The 17,057-nt window shown below is 39.0% G+C and overlaps 1 protein-coding gene and 1 non-coding gene across 3 annotated transcripts; one reads left to right on the plus strand and one right to left on the minus strand.

Moving 5' to 3' along the window:
* Nucleotides 1-300: 300 nt before the first annotated feature.
* LOC107466066 (uncharacterized protein ycf45) lies at nt 301-4,450 on the minus strand. Of its 2 annotated transcripts, none has more exons than XM_016085052.3 (9): nt 4,199-4,450; nt 4,057-4,119; nt 3,804-3,881; nt 3,358-3,578; nt 2,836-2,908; nt 2,428-2,712; nt 1,497-1,640; nt 1,061-1,111; nt 301-859 (listed from the first exon to the last, which is right to left on the minus strand). In XM_016085052.3, exons 1-9 carry the CDS (start codon nt 4,403-4,405, stop codon nt 788-790), a joined length of 1,194 nt encoding a protein of 397 aa, XP_015940538.1. In that variant the 5' UTR covers nt 4,406-4,450; the 3' UTR covers nt 301-787. The 2 variants fall into 2 exon arrangements, with proteins under 2 accessions (XP_015940538.1, XP_015940539.1); XM_016085053.3 differs by lacking the exon at nt 301-859 and adding an exon at nt 891-965.
* Nucleotides 4,451-16,658: 12,208 nt separating this feature from the next.
* On the plus strand, nt 16,659-16,765 carry LOC127741844 (small nucleolar RNA R71). The gene has a single exon (XR_008003049.1). It is a non-coding gene; the product is annotated as a small nucleolar RNA R71 (small nucleolar RNA).
* Nucleotides 16,766-17,057: the final 292 nt, after the last annotated feature.

Below are 17,057 nucleotides of genomic sequence, written 5' to 3' on the forward strand. Positions count from 1 at the left end.
ATAAAAATATAGATATTATTTTTAATTATTGAAATATTATATTCCTATTTCATTACATCTAATAGCTTTATTCTTACACTAGTATTTAAATTTATTAAACATATATATTAGATAATAAACCCTTTCAAACACTAGAATATATATAATGTCTTAACAATTTTATCTAGACTTAATATTAATTTTTAAGGTTTCGTTATTAAATACTTTCTTATACATAAAAATTAATTCAGTTTAGTTACACACAACCGGCAGGTTAAAATCTAGTTATTAATATATTTGCATTCATAAAAGTATATATATGCATGAGTGAACAAGTAGCGATTTAAACCGAAGTTCTCTTTTACATAGGTACATAGTGTCACTAAGCTAATAATTCAATTTGCTAATAATACATGAATATTTGATATTATGAAATAAGGAAGGACCAAATATTGTATGAGTGGAAATAATTTTTTTCCTTTTTCTCGCAGATTAGATCGGGTAGGATTATGTTGAGAGCTTTAGGATGTGAGTTAGTCGGATTAGGATGGGGTTTAAATCCTACCTTACCCTACCGGTTTAAATCCTACATTACCCTACTCCATCCATTGTCACGCCTACGTATACACAGTAAAAATAAACCCAAATACATAGAAAACAGATAAAAATGCAAAACTATTTCTAACTTCTAGTCATTATGATAATACTTCTTATATCACTCACCTCGTTAATCTTCTAAAGATGTTGGTTACCAAATTTGTCCTTCAATATTTGAAAATGTCAACACAATAATCCCTCAAAAAGAAAATTAAAATTGACATTTATCATATGCTTTGGATTTTTCTATCACAACCTTGCATTTTTCATCTCTTTTTCTTACCTGCAAAAGAGAAGAGAAAAAGGAAAGATGACACCATGACTCTGAATTGAAGTAGAAGCTCGTTTGAATATATTGTTCAGAAATATAGTATAGAGTAATCATATACCTGGCAAAAAATTGTCCTAATTATTATTTTATTTTCTATGCACAAAATAAGGAGTTCCGATCAAATAAACCAAACACACGAAACTAAAGAATTACCTCAACTTGAGGAATTTTGCCTCTAAGCAACATATCAACACTTTTGTCTGTCTGCAGATGGAAAGCATGAACAAGTTAAATTCAACTCTCATATGAACATACCAAAACTTGAACAAGCAACATATCAAATTAGCAACACTTTTGTATGTCTTTAACATGTTTTCTAGGGTAAATAACTTAACAAGTTGTTATTAGGATGCCAAGTAAACAAGTCATGTATCAAACAATTAATTGGGGCTTGTACCAGTGAAAGTACACTGGGAACGACTCAATGTTAATCAGGTTATTAATGTGCCAGCAATTAATATTTATTTTTATTTTATGATTGCAAAGTCACAATCAGAATTTAGCTGTCTCCGAGACAGGAGTTTTTCATGATCAACAGTAAAATAAATAAATAAATAATAATAATGATGATGATGATGAATTAGCATACCTGATGTGTAAGCCAGTAGTATCTGTCTCTCATCTCGATCAGGAAATCAAATGTTGGAGGAGCTTTCCTTTCAAGAATTGTCTTTTGACAATTTCTTGCTCTAGCTTCTGCATCTCCCAGAGTAACAGCTCCTATTCCACCAATCTGGCAAAACAAGAGGAGGTGAATGTTGATGTTACACTCTGCTGGGTTGCATAATACACACAATTCAACTGAATAAGCGTTATAATTTTTTGGCTTAATTGTGAGCTTCTTATGAAATTTCTACTACAGCATAAAAATCAAATGCAGTCTCAGGCTCTTTTAATAGAGGGAAACAATTACAAATGAGGAAATAAGTGAAAAAAGAGAGAATGAGGCACTCTCACAAGAAAGGCAAAAAAATAAAAAATAAAAAATAAATCCTAAGAGCTTGAGCCATGTAATAAGGAATATGGATATCTCTGCATATCTAACAAATAAACACCCTCTTAAAAGAGTTCATTTGAAGAGCAACACATAAATATGCAAAGAAGAAAAAGCAGGATCAGAAGAGGCAGTTATCTTGTCCTAAGGTATCTAATAGCCACAATTAATCCTATCATAAATAATGTCATTTCACACAATAATCTAATGAATTGCATGTTTTTGCCACTTAAAACTTGCAGGTCATCAGAACAATACTCGCAGCAAATTTTAAAATCAAATCACGAATGCATAGCCAAACTAAATCAGAACAAGTTTGTGAGTTGTCTAGAAATTTTATAACTGACCCATTTGCCAATCAAGAAAGCAGCTAGTACAGCTAAAGCTTACATCCAAGAATGTACAGGTAGTAAAGTTAGAGTGCCACGTATTGAAGCTAGAGTGCTCAAGTTCTTGAAAGAGAGCGACAACAAAATCTTAAATGTTATTGCCACAATAATATTATAATGTAAGGATTAAAACTAACCAGATCTGAGAGTGTTCGATTCTTCATGATATTCTCAAGCTGTTGTCCATGAGCAGTCCCAATAAGCATGATTCCCCTCTCAGCAATTGATCGGCAAGCATGAGCTTCGGCTTCTGTGCCAATCTCATCAACTATAATCACCTGAGGCATATGATTTTCTACTGCCTCAAGCATCACTCTATGTTGCATTGATGGCTCAGGTACCTGCATCCTTCGTGCACTCCCTATTGCAGCATGCGGAATATTGCCATCACCTCCGATTTCATTGCTGGTATCAACAATTACCTATGACATTTGCAAGCATTCATTCTATCACAAACTGATCTACAATATATATATATATATAGACAAACAAAAGGTGTACTTTGAGGAGAAAAGAGTGCCATAAGATACAGAAAGTCAATGTACCACTCTCTTGTGAAATTCATCTGACAGTACACGAGCAATCTCTCGTATAACAGTAGTCTTACCAACCCCAGGCCTGAAAGAATAAGAAAAAAAGGAAATCGGTTATCAAAATTTACAAAGAAATTTAGACACTTCACTAAGCTGTGAGATGAGCAAGTTATCAGACCATGATAGATGACTTTTACTATTAATAGATGATTTCACAATGAAAAATTAGAAATCCCTAGAGTAAAGGGATTCTATCATATTTTCCAATAAACAACCACAAACAAAGAATCCAGTCCTTAAAGTGTTTAAATTCAACTCCAAGTGGCAATTGGATGAAGCACAACCACACAGTTGTACAAATATAATATATAAAGCAAACATGAAGAAGATCATATCAAAATTAATTTCTTATCTAATAAATGATAAATCACTTTCATAGGGAGCACATTTGCACTTCAATTATGAACAATATCCACCAATCTCATAATATCAGTTGAAATTACTTAGTACACCATATGGGTAGTGTTGCTACACCTTCCCACAAATAAAATGCTCTTCCAGTATTGAAGCAGGTCATAAACCATGTCAATCTGGCCACTTACTGCCCTTCCAACGCGGCATGTCAAGCCAACTATGCCACCTTTCCTACTCCGTATTGCAGATATTCTGTGCAATGTACCCTCGATGCCGGCTCTATTGTCCCTGCCGAACTCTCCAACAGCTTGTTGAGCATATTCCAGCTCTTTCACAGTTACCTGGCTATACATTTGTCAAGAGATCACATAACCACTCCAAGGCAAATTTCTTGTTTGCAAACTCAATTTTCAATACATTAGAAAACTTCAGCAATTAATTTTTTTCATATATTCAGCTTGAAAATAATGCATATTCTTAAGGAAAGTTATAACAATAAATGAAGAGATTTTGAATCCAAAAATAGGAAGCAAAAGCATGAATAACTAGAATGCATGCATGGTCACCTCAGACTCCCTTATATATTGCCCTCCTTCTTTACCAAGATAACGTGCCTCTGGCAAACGACCCAAATCCAATATAACCTAACAAACACCAAAAAGAGCATCAAATTACTGCCATATGGCCCATATCATGATAATTAAATTATATGCATTAAGGCAACAAGCAAACCCTGAACCAAAATGAAATATTTTCTAATTAAAAAAGCGGAAAACGGTAAATTAAATAGGAATGTAAATTGAGAAGTGAGGTAGTGACCTCTAAGAGTTGAGCCCTGTCCGGTTCATTGAGGAGATTGTCATGCAAATCGGATGGAAGAATCTGCAACACAAGACCTAGGTATTCATCGATAACAATGAAGAAATGAATTGTTTCAATGGAAAATCTAAAAAGTAGTAACCTGTAAGAGAGCTTGGAGATCATCGTTCTGGGGAAGAGGGGAAGAAGCGGGAAAACAAGATGCTCTAACATGGAGATTGAGGTAAGTTGGTGGTTGCAACCGAAGAGCGAAGTTGAATGTGGTAAGTGGAATTGGCTTAACATTCAGATTCCACGGATTCCATGAAATGGATAGGCGTGCTGCCAACAATGGTTTCCCAACAACCATTTTTTTGGTTCCTTCCACTCCCTTGCTTTATTTCCCTCCTTTATCCTCGATATTGTTCCAATTATTATTATTACTAGTGTGTCAATGGATTTTTTATTTAAATAAATATTTTAATTACTTAAATAAATAATTATAAAAATTATTACTTAAATTCGTTTTTTAGCCTTATCTTCTATACGTGTAAACAGAGATAAGTTTAAGACTAGGAGACACTTGTATATAAATACCTAAAAGTTTATTTATTTATATTGTAAATAAGATAGGATTAGGGGACAAATTTCAGTAATAATTTTTATAATTTTTTATTTTAGTAATTAAAATATTTATTTAATTTTTTTTAACAAATGAGCTTAATACAATAAAGTGGAGCGACAATAAACCAAGTCTCAAAAAATCAACATCCAACAAAAATAAATAAACAAAAAATTATTTCTAGTATCATCTCTAACATAGCCATTAACAACAAAAAGGATCCAACATACTCCACTCTCTAGAGCTGGTCAAAGATATCTAAAAAACCTCTTTTACACTCGCTTCCTTGTTATTAAAGATCCGTCCGTTCTTCTCTAGCCAAACGTTCCAAATAATGGCAAAAAAGCAGATGAGCCACTTGTTGCGCTCCTCTTTCCTGTTAACGACACATGTCCAACTCTCAAAATGTTCTTTCATTGAATCCGAAACATACCACAACATTCCAAAGTCAGATAGTCATTCATACCACACCTGGCAAGTAAACTCACAACCAAGGAACAAGTGATAAATATGTTCAACGTCTTTTTTACACAATACGCACATGTTATCACCATGTCTAATAATTTCCAACCTGTGCAATCTTTCTTTAGTATTAACTCTTCCTATTAAAGCAAACTAAATAAATAACTCTACTCTTGGTGGAACCAAACCTTTTTATATGGTTCTGGTGAAACTAAAGATGGTGATATCCTTCGGGATTGTTTCTAACTGTATCACCTGCACAAAAGAGTTAGTTGAAAAAAATACTTTCTTTGTCAAACTTCCATGCAACTCTATCTTGTGTATCATATGCTAGCTTTATAGGCCTTAAAGTCTCATGCAATTGATCCACTAAATCCAACTCCCATTGGTATAACTCCCGCCTCCACTAAAAGTTCCAAATCCACTCTAACCTATCCCAAAACCCACAATCTCCTATGACAGATCCTCTTTGGTTTGAAATAGATAAGAGCCTCGAAAAACTCATCTTTAGCGAACCACTATGTAACAAGACATCTTCCCGAAACCGAGTCCTCCTTCCATCACCCACCTCCATAGACAACCCAGTAATCATCTTATCTCTCACATTACTATCCTTGAACTGCAGCTGACAGGTATCCTTTCATGGACCCCCTCTACTAGGCAAAGTCTGAGCTGATAACATCACATTGGCGTTCAAGTCATAACAAGAGCATACAACCTTCTTCCATAATGGACACTCCTCTTTGGAAAAATGCCACCACCAGTTGAAGAGGAGTGCTGTGTTCCTAACCACGGCATCCCCCACCTCTAAGCCATTCACCTTTTTAGGAGCTTGAACCACTTTCCACTTAACCAGCGGCAAACCATTTCTACCTTCCTCCTTGCTCCATGGGAACTTTCGCTGCAACGAAATCAACTTTTCTGCCACTGATTTCGACATCTTATACAGGCTCAAATAGTACATCGGCAAACTATTCAACATAGATTTAATAAGGACTAACTTACCCACTTTATTAAGCACTTTTGCCTTCCACATGCTAACCTTCTCCACCACTTTATCAATTATCAGTTTTCAAGTCTAGACTAGTCTTGGGTTTGCTCCTAAAGAAATGCTAAGATATCTGATTGAAATAAAGGTTAGCATCTTTACATTCCAACAAGTTGCACATGTTGTAAGTCCACCGTTGATCACAATTGATTGGGATTAAACTTGATTTATCAAAGTTGATACTTAACCTCGACATCACCTCAAAGCACCTTAGCAACTTGGCATAGTTTCTGATGGTCTCCTCTTCCGGTGGACAAAACAATATAGTGTCATCTGCAAATTGGAGATGTGACAACTCTATATTATCCTTGCTAACTAGCAAACGCGAAATACATCTGTTTTTGACTGCCTTCCCTAGCATCCTATGCAGAACATCAACAATAAGAACAAACAAAAAAGGGAACAGTGGATCACCTTATCTCAAACCCCTCTCTATCTTAAAAGGTTTAGATGGTGAGCCATTTATCAAAATCGACATAGAAGCAGTACCAACACACTTCTTCATTCATTCCCTCCACCTCCAACCAAAATTCATCTTCTGTAACACAATATCCACAAAACTCCAATTTACCCATTAAGGATGCCCGGGAAGCCATCACTGCTACCGAGGAGACAATCAAGGCTCAGGTCTCCTTCCTTGCTCTTGACTTCGACAATTTCGCAATTGGCGCTTTTAAGATGATTCAAGATGGGAAGGTGGTGGATATCCCGAGGAAGTGACAATCTTCGTCACTTGTAATCTTTTGTATCTTTTGAACTTTTTGTACTCTTTTAACTATTGGGCCGATGTGATGCCCCGTTTTGTAACTTTGAATAATTTCTCTTTTTTTAGCTTGTTGTTGGGCTGACGTAGTGCCCTTTGTATGATTTGAACAATATCTTGTTTTGTTATCGGACCGACATGGTACCTTTTTAAGCTATCATTTTACCGTTTCCAACTTGGAATTAGAATCTTTATGTTTTGGTCGCATTATTATTTTTTTCTTTGTTCGGCCCTAAGGTCATCATCCAGTGGATATCTACCTGTCGTGGTATTATGGTACCCAGGGTAATTAGCCTCGGGTAGCCGTTGTTGTAACTTGGTAACATAGATAAATGAATCAAAGTAAGAATAATGTTAAAAATTAACACGCAACCGCTTTTCAATAATGGGTCTCGTTAAAACCCTTTACCGTTGTCTCATTCTGAGGACAAGGGAAAAGAGTACCCTCATTTTAACAAAGTATAATGAAGAGAGTAAATGAAAACAAAAGTGAACAAAAGCAAAATAACCGGTTCGTCGGGAGGTCGTTAAGCCTTAGGAGTAAAACCTCTTAAGGTTCGCTGCATTCCAAGTCCTCAAGACCTCATTTCCGTCTAGCTGTTCTAATTTGTAGGCGCCTTTTCCATGCATTTCTTTTGCCCTGTAAGGTCCTTCCCAATTTAGCAAGATCTTGCCTTCTCCAAGAGTCGGTGGACCTATATCATTACGTTGCAAGACCAGGTCGCCTTCTTCAAAACTCCTACTTTGCACCCTGTGATTGTAATGCAGCGCTAACCTCTGATTTAACACTACCTCCGACAAGTGGGTCATCTCCCTTACTTCATTTATCAAGTCCCTTTCAATTGCTTGACTACCTCTACCTAGAAGCAACCTCGGGCTTGGTTCCCCCAATCTCTACAGGAATCACCGCGTCAATGCTGTAGGTAAGCTGGAAGAGCATCTCCCCGGTAGAGGATTGCGGCGCTGTCCTGTAGGACCACAAGACAAAAGCTAACTCATATACCCAAGAGCCCTTCTTCTGGTCTAGGCGCTTCTTCATCCTACTGAGGATGACCTTGTTTGCCGCCTCAGCTTGCCCGTTACTCTGGAGATGCTCCACGGAGGAAAACTTTTGCGTGATTTTGAGTCCCGTTAAGAACTTCCCAAATTTGTTGTTATAAAACTATGTTCCATTATATAACACAACGATATCTGCAATCCCGAATCTAGCGATCACCTGTCTCTAAAGGAATTTCTAGCAGTTCAAAGATGATATGATGACCAATGGTTCAGCCTCCACCCACTTGGTGTAATAATCAATAGACACAATTAGGTACTTGACCTGTCTTGGGACCACCAAAAAGGGCCCAAGAGGTCCACTCCCCATTGGGAGAAAGGCCGGGAGGCTAGTGTGAAGCCTAGCTCTTCTACCAGTGCTTTGTGAAAATTCGCGTTTTCTTGGCATTTCTTGCACTTCTTCAAGAACTCGCGAGCATCTGTCATCATGAAGGGAGCGAACCTTTTTCAAGAAAACGTCAAATTGAGCTGATCCAAGAGAGGGGTTCTGGGCTTGGTGCTCGCCAATTTTGACAAAAGGTCTGCCCTAGCATTTCTTTCCTTGGGCACATGATTGACTACTACCCCCTCAAACTCCTTACACAACTGCTTTGTTCGCTCCAAATACCTTTGTAACAGTGGGTCCCTAGCTTGGTAGGTCCCGTTTACTTGTGAGGTATTGACCTGGGAGTCGCTGTTGACTTCAAGCTTTGTTACTCCAACCTCCTTAGCTAAAGTTAAGCTGCCTATCATGGCTTCGTACTCGACTTGGTTGTGTAAAATTGGAAGTTCAAACTTGATATATTACTCATAGGTTATTCCTTTCGAGCTTTTTAAAATAATCACAGTTCCCCCGAACGCTTGGCTGGAAGCTCCATCAACATGGAGCCTCCACCGTGTGCTCGTGTTTTCGGGAACATCTTTAGTCACCTCTACCAAGAAATCAACCATCGCTTGGGCTTTGATCGCATGTCAAGGTTCATGCTGGATGTCATACTGAGACAATTCTATTGCCCAAGTCATCATTCGTTCTGCCAGGTCAAGTTTCTGTAGAATCTATTTGATCGCCTGGTCGGTTCTCAGGGTGATTGGGTGTCCTTGAAAATACTACCTTAACCTCCGAGAGGATATTACAAGGCATAGGCTAGACTTTCTAGCCTAGTGTATCTCAACTCCGCCCTTTAGAGCACCATGCTTATGAAGTGCACGGGCTGTTGCAGCTTGTCCTCCTCTTGAACCAAGGCGGCTGCTATGGCCTCCTCTATCATTGTGAGGTAAAGGTATAAGGTCTCCCACTCTTTTGGTTTTCTGAGGACTGGTGGTTCCAAAAAAATCCTCTTGAAGTGATTGAAAGCTTTTTCACACGCAAGGGTCCACTCGAAGGCCATCCCCTTCTTCATTAGGTTGAAGAAGGGTAGCGCTTTTGCTGCCGATGTGCCGAGAAAATGTGACAGGGCCTTCAGTCTCCCCGCTAGCCTTTGCAAATCCATCATACAACTAAGACTTGTCATGCAGAGAATGGCTTCACACTTATCCGGGTTGGCGATCCATAACAAACACACACTTTAGGTGGTTCAGCCTCATATTACATTTTCGGAGTGAGTCAAAAACGACGCTCATGTCGGTTACCAGGCTACTCGGTTCGGTAGTCTTTACTAGTATGTCATCCACATATACCTCTACCGACTTACTGATGTGATCCTTGAAGACTTTGCTCATCAGTCTCTGGTATGTTGTCCTTGTGTTCTTCAGCTCAAATGGCATGACCTTGTAGCAGTAAGTCCCTGATGGCATTATAAATGCCATTTTATCTTCGTCAGGTTGGTGTATTGGGATCTGGTTGTATCCCGAGTATGCATCCATAAATCTCAAAAATCTATATCCCACTGCTGCATCTACTAGGGTATCAATATTGGGAAGAAGGACTGAATCCTTGGGACACGCCTTGTTAAGTTCCAATTAATCAACACACATCCTCCACTTCCCATTCGCTTTCTTTACGAGCACCACATTTGAGAGCCATGTGAACTAGTCGAGTTCCCTGATAAACCCGGCTTCTAACAAGCTAGCCGTCTACTTGGCTACCTCGTCAACTCTTTCTGGCAACATTTTTCTCCTTCATTGTGCGACTGGTTTGGGCTTCCGACTTCACAACCAAGCGGCACAACACGAAATTGGGGTCTATCCCTGGCATGTCAACTGGAGTCCAGGCAAAAAGGTCTCCATTTGCTCTAACGGCTGCCATGAGGGGATCCTTCAATTCATGGGGGAGGTTTCGATTTAAAAACATAAACTTGTCCTCCGTATCCTCTACTCGGAATTTCTCCAAGTCCGCCAATAACACCCCGGCTGCTGGTGCATGAAATTGTGATCATCAACAATGGCGCCAATAGATTGTTGGTATGAAGCAAGCTATGGTCATCTTGTAAATCTCAGTTAGGCAGATTCAAATGGTTATAATGGTTTTCGAAAATAAGGATAAATAAACAGAAAATAAAGGTAGAGATACTTATGTAATTCATTGGTGGGAATTTCAGATAGTGTATGAAGATGCTTTGTCCCTTCTGAATCTCTGCTTTCCTACTGCCTTCCTCCAATCATTCTTACTTCTTTCCATGGCAAGCTGTATGTTGGGCGTCACCGTTGTCAATGGCTACTTCCCATCCTCTCAGTGAAAATGGTCCAAATGCTCTGTCACAGCACGGCTAATCATCTATCGATTCTCGATCATGTCGGAATAGAATCCAATGATTCTTTTGCATCTGTCACTACGCCCAACACTCGCGAGTTTGAAGCTCGTCACAGTCATTCAACCCTTGAATCCTACTCGGAATACCATAGACAAGGTTTAGACTTTTCGGATTCTCAAGAATAATGCCAATGGATTTTAGCTTATACCACGAAGATTTTGATTAAGGAATCCAAGAGATACACGCTCGTTCTAAGGTAGAATGGAAGTGGTTGTCAGTCACGCGTTCATAGGTGAGATTGATTATGAGTGTCACAGATCATCACATTCATCATGTTGAAGTGCAACGAATATCTTAGAATAAGAATAGGCTGAATTGAATAGAAGAATAATAGTAATTGCATTAATACTAGAGAAATAGCAGAGCTCCACACCTTAATCTATGGTGTGTAGAAACTCCACGTTGAAAATACATAAGTGATAATGGTGTTCATTGGCTTCGGCCCCAGAGAGGGAACCGGAATAACCAAGACGTGGTCAAAAGACACTCAATACAATAGTAAAAAGTTCTATTTATACTAAACTAGTTACTAGGGTTTATAGAAATAAGTCTAAGTGCAGAAATCCACTTCCAGGGCCCACTTTGGTGTGTGCTTGGGCTGAACTTGAGCTTTACACGTGCAGAGGCTTCTCTTGGGGTTAAACGCCAAGTTGTAACGTCTGGTTAGCGTTTAACTCTGGTTTGTGACGTGTTTCTGGCGTTTTACTCCAGAATGCAGCATGGAACTAGCGTTGAACGCCAGTTTGCGTCATCTAAACTCGAAGAAAGTATGGACTATTATATATTGCTGAAAATCCCTAGATGTCTAATTTCCAACGCAATTGAGAGCGCGTCATTTGGAGTTTTTTAGCTCCAGAAAATTCATTTCGAGTGCAGAAAGGTCAGAATCCAACAGCATGAGCAGTCCTTTTTCAGCCTTTTATCAGATTTTTGCTCAGGTCCCTCAATTTCAGCCAAAAAATACCTGAAATCATAGAAAAATACACAAACTCATAGTAAAGTCCATAAATGTGAATTGTGCATAAAAATTAATAAAAACATCCCTAAAAGTAGCTAGATCCTACTAAAAACTACCAAAAAATAATGTCAAAAAGCGTATAAATTATCCGCTCATCACAACACCAAACTTAAATTGTAGCTTATCCCCAAGCAACCAAAAATCAAATAGGATAAAAAGAAGAAAATATACTATAAATCTCAAAACATCAATGAAGCTTAGTTCTAATTAGATGAGCATGAACACAGCTACTTTTATGAGTCTTGGCCGTGGCCCTAAGCACTTTGTTTTCCAGTATTACCACCGGATACATAAATGCCACAGACACATGACTGGGTGAATCTTTTCAGATTGTGACTCAGCTTTGCTAAAGTCCCCAGTTAGAGGGTTCCAGAGCTCTTAAGCACACTCTTTTTGCTTTGGATCATGACTTTAACCACTCAGTCTCAAGCTTTTCACTTGGACCTGCATGCCACAAGCACATGGTTTATTTTTTTACTTTGGATCACGACTTTAGCTGCTTAGGCCTGGATTTATTTCCTTGGGCCCTCCTATCCATTGATGCTCAAAGCCTTGGATCCTTTTTACCCTTGCCTTTTGGTTTTAAGGGCTATTGACTTTTTCTGCTTGCTTTTTCTTTTTCTTTTATTTTTTTCACCACTTTTTTTTGCAAGCTTTTTCTTTTTTACTGCTTTTTCTTACTTCAAGAATCAATTTCATGATTTTTCAGATTATCAATAACATTTCTCTTTTTCATCATTCTTTCAAGAGCCAACAATTTTAACATTCATAAACAACAAGATAAAAAATATGCACTATTCAAGCATTCATTCAGAAAACAAAAAGTATTGTCACCACATCAATATAATTAAACTAATTTCAAGGATGAGTTTGAAACTCATGTACTTCTTGTTCTTTTGTATTAAAAATATTTTTCATTTAAGAAAAGTGAAGGATTCATGGAATTATTCATAGCCTTAAGACATAGTTACTAGACACTAATGATCATGTAGTAAAGACACAAACATAGGCAAACATGAAGTTCAAAAACCAAAAAACAGAGAGATAAGAACAAGGAAGTTAAGGAATGAGTCCACCTTAGTGATGGTGGCGCCTTCTTCTTGAAGGACCAATGGTGTTCTTGAGCTCCTCTATGTCTCTTCCTTGCCTTTGTTGCTCCTCCCTCATAGCTCTTTGATCTTCTCTAATCTCATAAAGAATGATGGAGTGTTCTTGGTGTTCCATCCTTAATTGGTTCATGTCATGACTCAATCTTTCTAGAGAAGTGTTGAGTTGTTCCCAATAGTTGTTTGGAGGAAAATACATCCCTTGAGGCATCTCAGGGATTTCTTGATGATGAGCTTCCTCATGTGTCTCTTGAGATCCATGAATGGGCTCTCTTGTTTTCTCCATCCTCTTCTTAGTGATGGGCTTGTCCTCTTCAAGGAGGATGTATCCTTCTATGACAACTCCAGCTAAGTAGCATAGATGGAAAATGAGATGAGGAAAAGCTAGCCTTGCCAAGGTGGAGGGCTTTTCGAAAACTTTGTAGAGTTCTAGAGAGATGACTTCATGAACTTCTACTTCCTCTCCAATCATGATGCTATGGATCATGATGGCCTGATCCACAGTTACTTCGGATCGGTTGCTAGTGGGGATGATGGAGCGTTGGATGAACTCCAACCATCCTCTAGCCACAGGCTTAAGGTCCAGTCTTCTCAATTGAACCGGCTTGCCTTTAGAGTCTCTTTTTCATTGAGCTCCTTCCACACATATGTCCATGAGGACTTGGTCCAACCTTTTATCAAAGTTGACCTTTCTAGTGTAGGGGCGTGCGTCTTCTTGCATCATAGGCAAGTTGAACGCCAACCTTACGTTCTCCGGACTAAAATCTAAGCATTTTCCCCGAATCATTGTAAGCCAATTCTTTGGGTTTGGGTTCATGATTTGATCATGGTTCCTAGTGATCCATGCGTTTACATAGAACTCTTGAACAATTAAGATTCTGACTTGTTGAATATGGTTGGTAAGAACTTCCCAACCTCTTCTTTTGATCTCATGTCGGATCTTTGGATACTCATTTTTCTTGAGCATGAAAGGGACCTCAGGGATCACCTTCTTCTTGGCCACAACTTCATAGAAGTGGTCTTGATGGGCTTTTGAGATGAATCTCTCCATCTGCCATGACTCGGAGGTGGAAGCTTTTGTCTTCCCTTTCCTCTTTCTAGAGGTTTCTCCGGCCTTAGGTGCCATCAATGGTTATGGAAAAACAAAAAAAAAGCTATGCTTTTACTACACCAAACTTAGAATGTTGCTCGTCCTCGAGCAAAAGAAGAAAGAATAGATGAAGAAGAAGAAGATATGGAGGAGAGGGAGAGAGATGTGTATTCGGCAAAGGGGAGAAGTATTGATGGTTGTGTGTGAAGAATGAAGGAGTGTTGAGGGGTTTATATAGGAGTGGGAGGGGTATAGGTTCGGTCATTTAGGGTGGGTTTGGGAGGGAAAGAAATTTTGAATTTGAAGGTAGGTGGGTTTTTGGGGAAGAGAGGATGGATGTGAATGGTAAAGAGGTGATGGGGAAGAGTGATTGAGGTGATTGGTAAATGATGTTTGGGGAAGAGGGTTATGAAAAGGTGTGAGAGAGAGGGAGAAGGTAGGTGGGGATCCTGTGGGATCTACAGATCCTGAGATGATCCTGTGGGGTCCACAGATCCTGAGGTATCAAGGATTTCTCATCCCTGCACCCTTTAGGCGTGTAAAATGCCCTCTGTATGCAATCCTGGCATTTAATGCCAGCCTGTACCTTGTTTCTAGCGTTAAACGCCACTTTCATGCTTGTTTTGGGCGTTCAACGCCAATCTGCAGCATGTTTCTGGCGTTGAACGCAACTTCCATGCTTGTTTCTGGTGTTTAATGCCAGCTCTCCTCAGGGTGTAATCTTGGCATTTAAATGCCAGATTGTTGCTTGTTTCTGGCATTCAACGTCAGCTTCATGCTCTGTTATGGCGTTGAACGCCAACCAGATGCTTCTTACTGGCGTTTAAACGCCAGTAAGCTCTTCCTCCAGGGTGTGCTTTTTCTTCTATTATTTTTTATTCTGTTTTTAATTTTTGCAATTGTTTTGTGACTCCACATGATCATAAACCTAATAAAATATAAAAGAACAATAGAAATATAGATAAATAAAAATTGGGTTGCCTCCAATAAGCACTTCTTTAATTTCAATAGCTTGATAGTGAGCTCTCATGGAGCTTCATAGATCATCAGAGCATTGTTGGGACCTCCCAACACTAAACTTAGAGTTTGAATGTGGGGGTTCAACACCAAACTTAGAGTTTGCTTGTGGCCTCCCAACACCAAACTTAGAGTTTGATTGTGGGGGATTTGTTTGACTCTGTATTGAGAGAAGCTTATCGTGCCTCTTTTCCATGTTTACAGAAGGATATCCTTGAGCTTTAAACACAAGGTAGTCCCCATTCAATTAAAGGACTAACTCTTCTCTGTCAACATCAATCACAGCTCCTACTGTGGCTAGGAAGGGTCTTCCAAGAATAATGGATTCATTCTCATCCTTCCCAGTGTCTAAGATTATGAAATCAGCAGGGATGTAAAGGCCTTTAACCTTTACCAACACGTCCTCTACCAATCCATAACCTTGTTTTATTGACTTGTCTGCCATCTCTAATAAGATTCTTGCAGCTTGTACCTCAAAGATCCCCAACTTCTCCATTACAGAGAGTGGCATAAGATTTATACCTGATCCCAGGTCACACAGAGCCTTCTTAAAGGTCATGGTGCCTATGGTACAGGATATCAAGAATTTACCAGGATCTTGTTTCTTTTGAGGTAGAGTTTGCTGAACCCATGTATCTAGTTCACTAATGAGCAAGGGAGGTTCACCTTTCCAAGTCTCATTACCAAATAACTTGGCATTCACCTTCATGATGGCTCCTAGATACTGAGCAACTTGCTCTTCAGTTACATCTTCATCCTCTTCAGAGGAAGAATAGTTCTCAGAGCTCATGAATGGTAAAAGGAGGTTCAATGGAATCTCTATGATCTCTAGGTGAGCCTCAGATTCCTTAGGTTCCTCAGTTTGGAACTCCTTTTTGTTCAGAGGACATCCCAGGAGGTCTTCCTCACTGGGATTCACGTCCTTCTCTTCCTCTTTGGATTCGGCCATTGTGATTATGTCAATGGCCTTGCACTTTCTTTTTGGATTCTCTTCTGTATTGCTTGGGAGAATACTAGGAGGGATTTCAGTGATTTTCTTATTCAGCTGGCCCACTTGTGCCTCCAAATTTCTAATGGAGGACCTTGTTTCACTCATGAAACTTAAAGTGTCCTTAGATAGATCAGAGACTATGTTTGCTAAGCTAGAGGGGCTCTGCTCAGAATTCTCTATCTGTTGCTGAGAAGATGATGGAAAATGCTTGCTATTGCTAAGCCTATTTCTTCCACCATTATTAAAGCCTTGTTGGGGCCTTTGTTGATCCTTCCATGAGAAATTTGGATGGTTTCTCCATGAGGAATTATAGGTGTTCCTATAGGGTTCACCTATGTAATTCACCTCTGCCATTGCAGAGTTTTCAGGATCATAAGCTTCTTCTTCAGAAGATGCCTCTTTAGTACTGTTGGATGCATTTTGCCATCCATTTAGACTCTGAGAAATCATATTGACTTGCTGAGTCAACATTTTGTTCTGAGCCAATATGGCATTCAGAGCATCAATTTCAAGAACTCCCCTCTTCTGAGGCGTCCCATTACTCACAGGATTTCTCTCAGAGGTGTATATGAATTGGTTATTTGTAACCATGTTAATGAGTTCCTGAGCTTCTGCAGGCATTTTCTTTAGGTGAATGGATCCACCTGCAGAGTGGTCCAATGACATCTTAGACAATTCAGACAGACCATCATAGAATATATCCAGGATGGTCCATTCTGAAAGCATGTCAGAAGGACATTTTTTGGTCAGTTGCGTGTATCTCTCCCAAGCTTCATAGAGGGATTCACCTTCTTTCTGTCTGAAGGTTTGAACATCCACTCTAATCTTACTCAGCTTTTGAGAAGGAAAGAACTTGGCCAAGAAGGCCGTGACCAGCTTATCCCAAGAGTTCAGACTATCTTTAGGTTGAGAGTTCAACCATACTCTAGCTTTGTCTCTTACAGCGAAAGGGAAAAGCATAAGCCTGTAGACCTCGGGATCAACCCCATTGGTCTTAACAGTATCACAGATCTGCAAGAATTCAGTTAAGATTTGAAAATGATATTCTGATGGAAGTCCATGAAACTTGCAGTTCTGTTGCATCAGAGAAACTAACTGAAGCTTTAGCTCAAAGTTGTTT

Source organism: Arachis duranensis, chromosome 9 (genome assembly GCF_000817695.3).
Source record: "Arachis duranensis cultivar V14167 chromosome 9, aradu.V14167.gnm2.J7QH, whole genome shotgun sequence".
In the NCBI taxonomy this organism is placed as follows: domain Eukaryota; kingdom Viridiplantae; phylum Streptophyta; class Magnoliopsida; order Fabales; family Fabaceae; genus Arachis; species Arachis duranensis.

Coding starts and splice junctions, on each gene's coding strand:
- LOC107466066 (XM_016085052.3), bottom strand. CDS start 4,405: ATGGTTGTTGGGAAACCATTGTTGGCAGCACGCCTATCCATTTCATGG. Junction 2,909..3,357: donor AGCATTTTATTTGTGGGAAG/GTGTAGCAACAC, acceptor TTATTCTTTCAG/GCCTGGGGTTGGTAAGACTA. Junction 860..1,060: donor GCAAAATTCCTCAAGTTGAG/GTAATTCTTTAG, acceptor TCTCTTTTGCAG/GTAAGAAAAAGAGATGAAAA.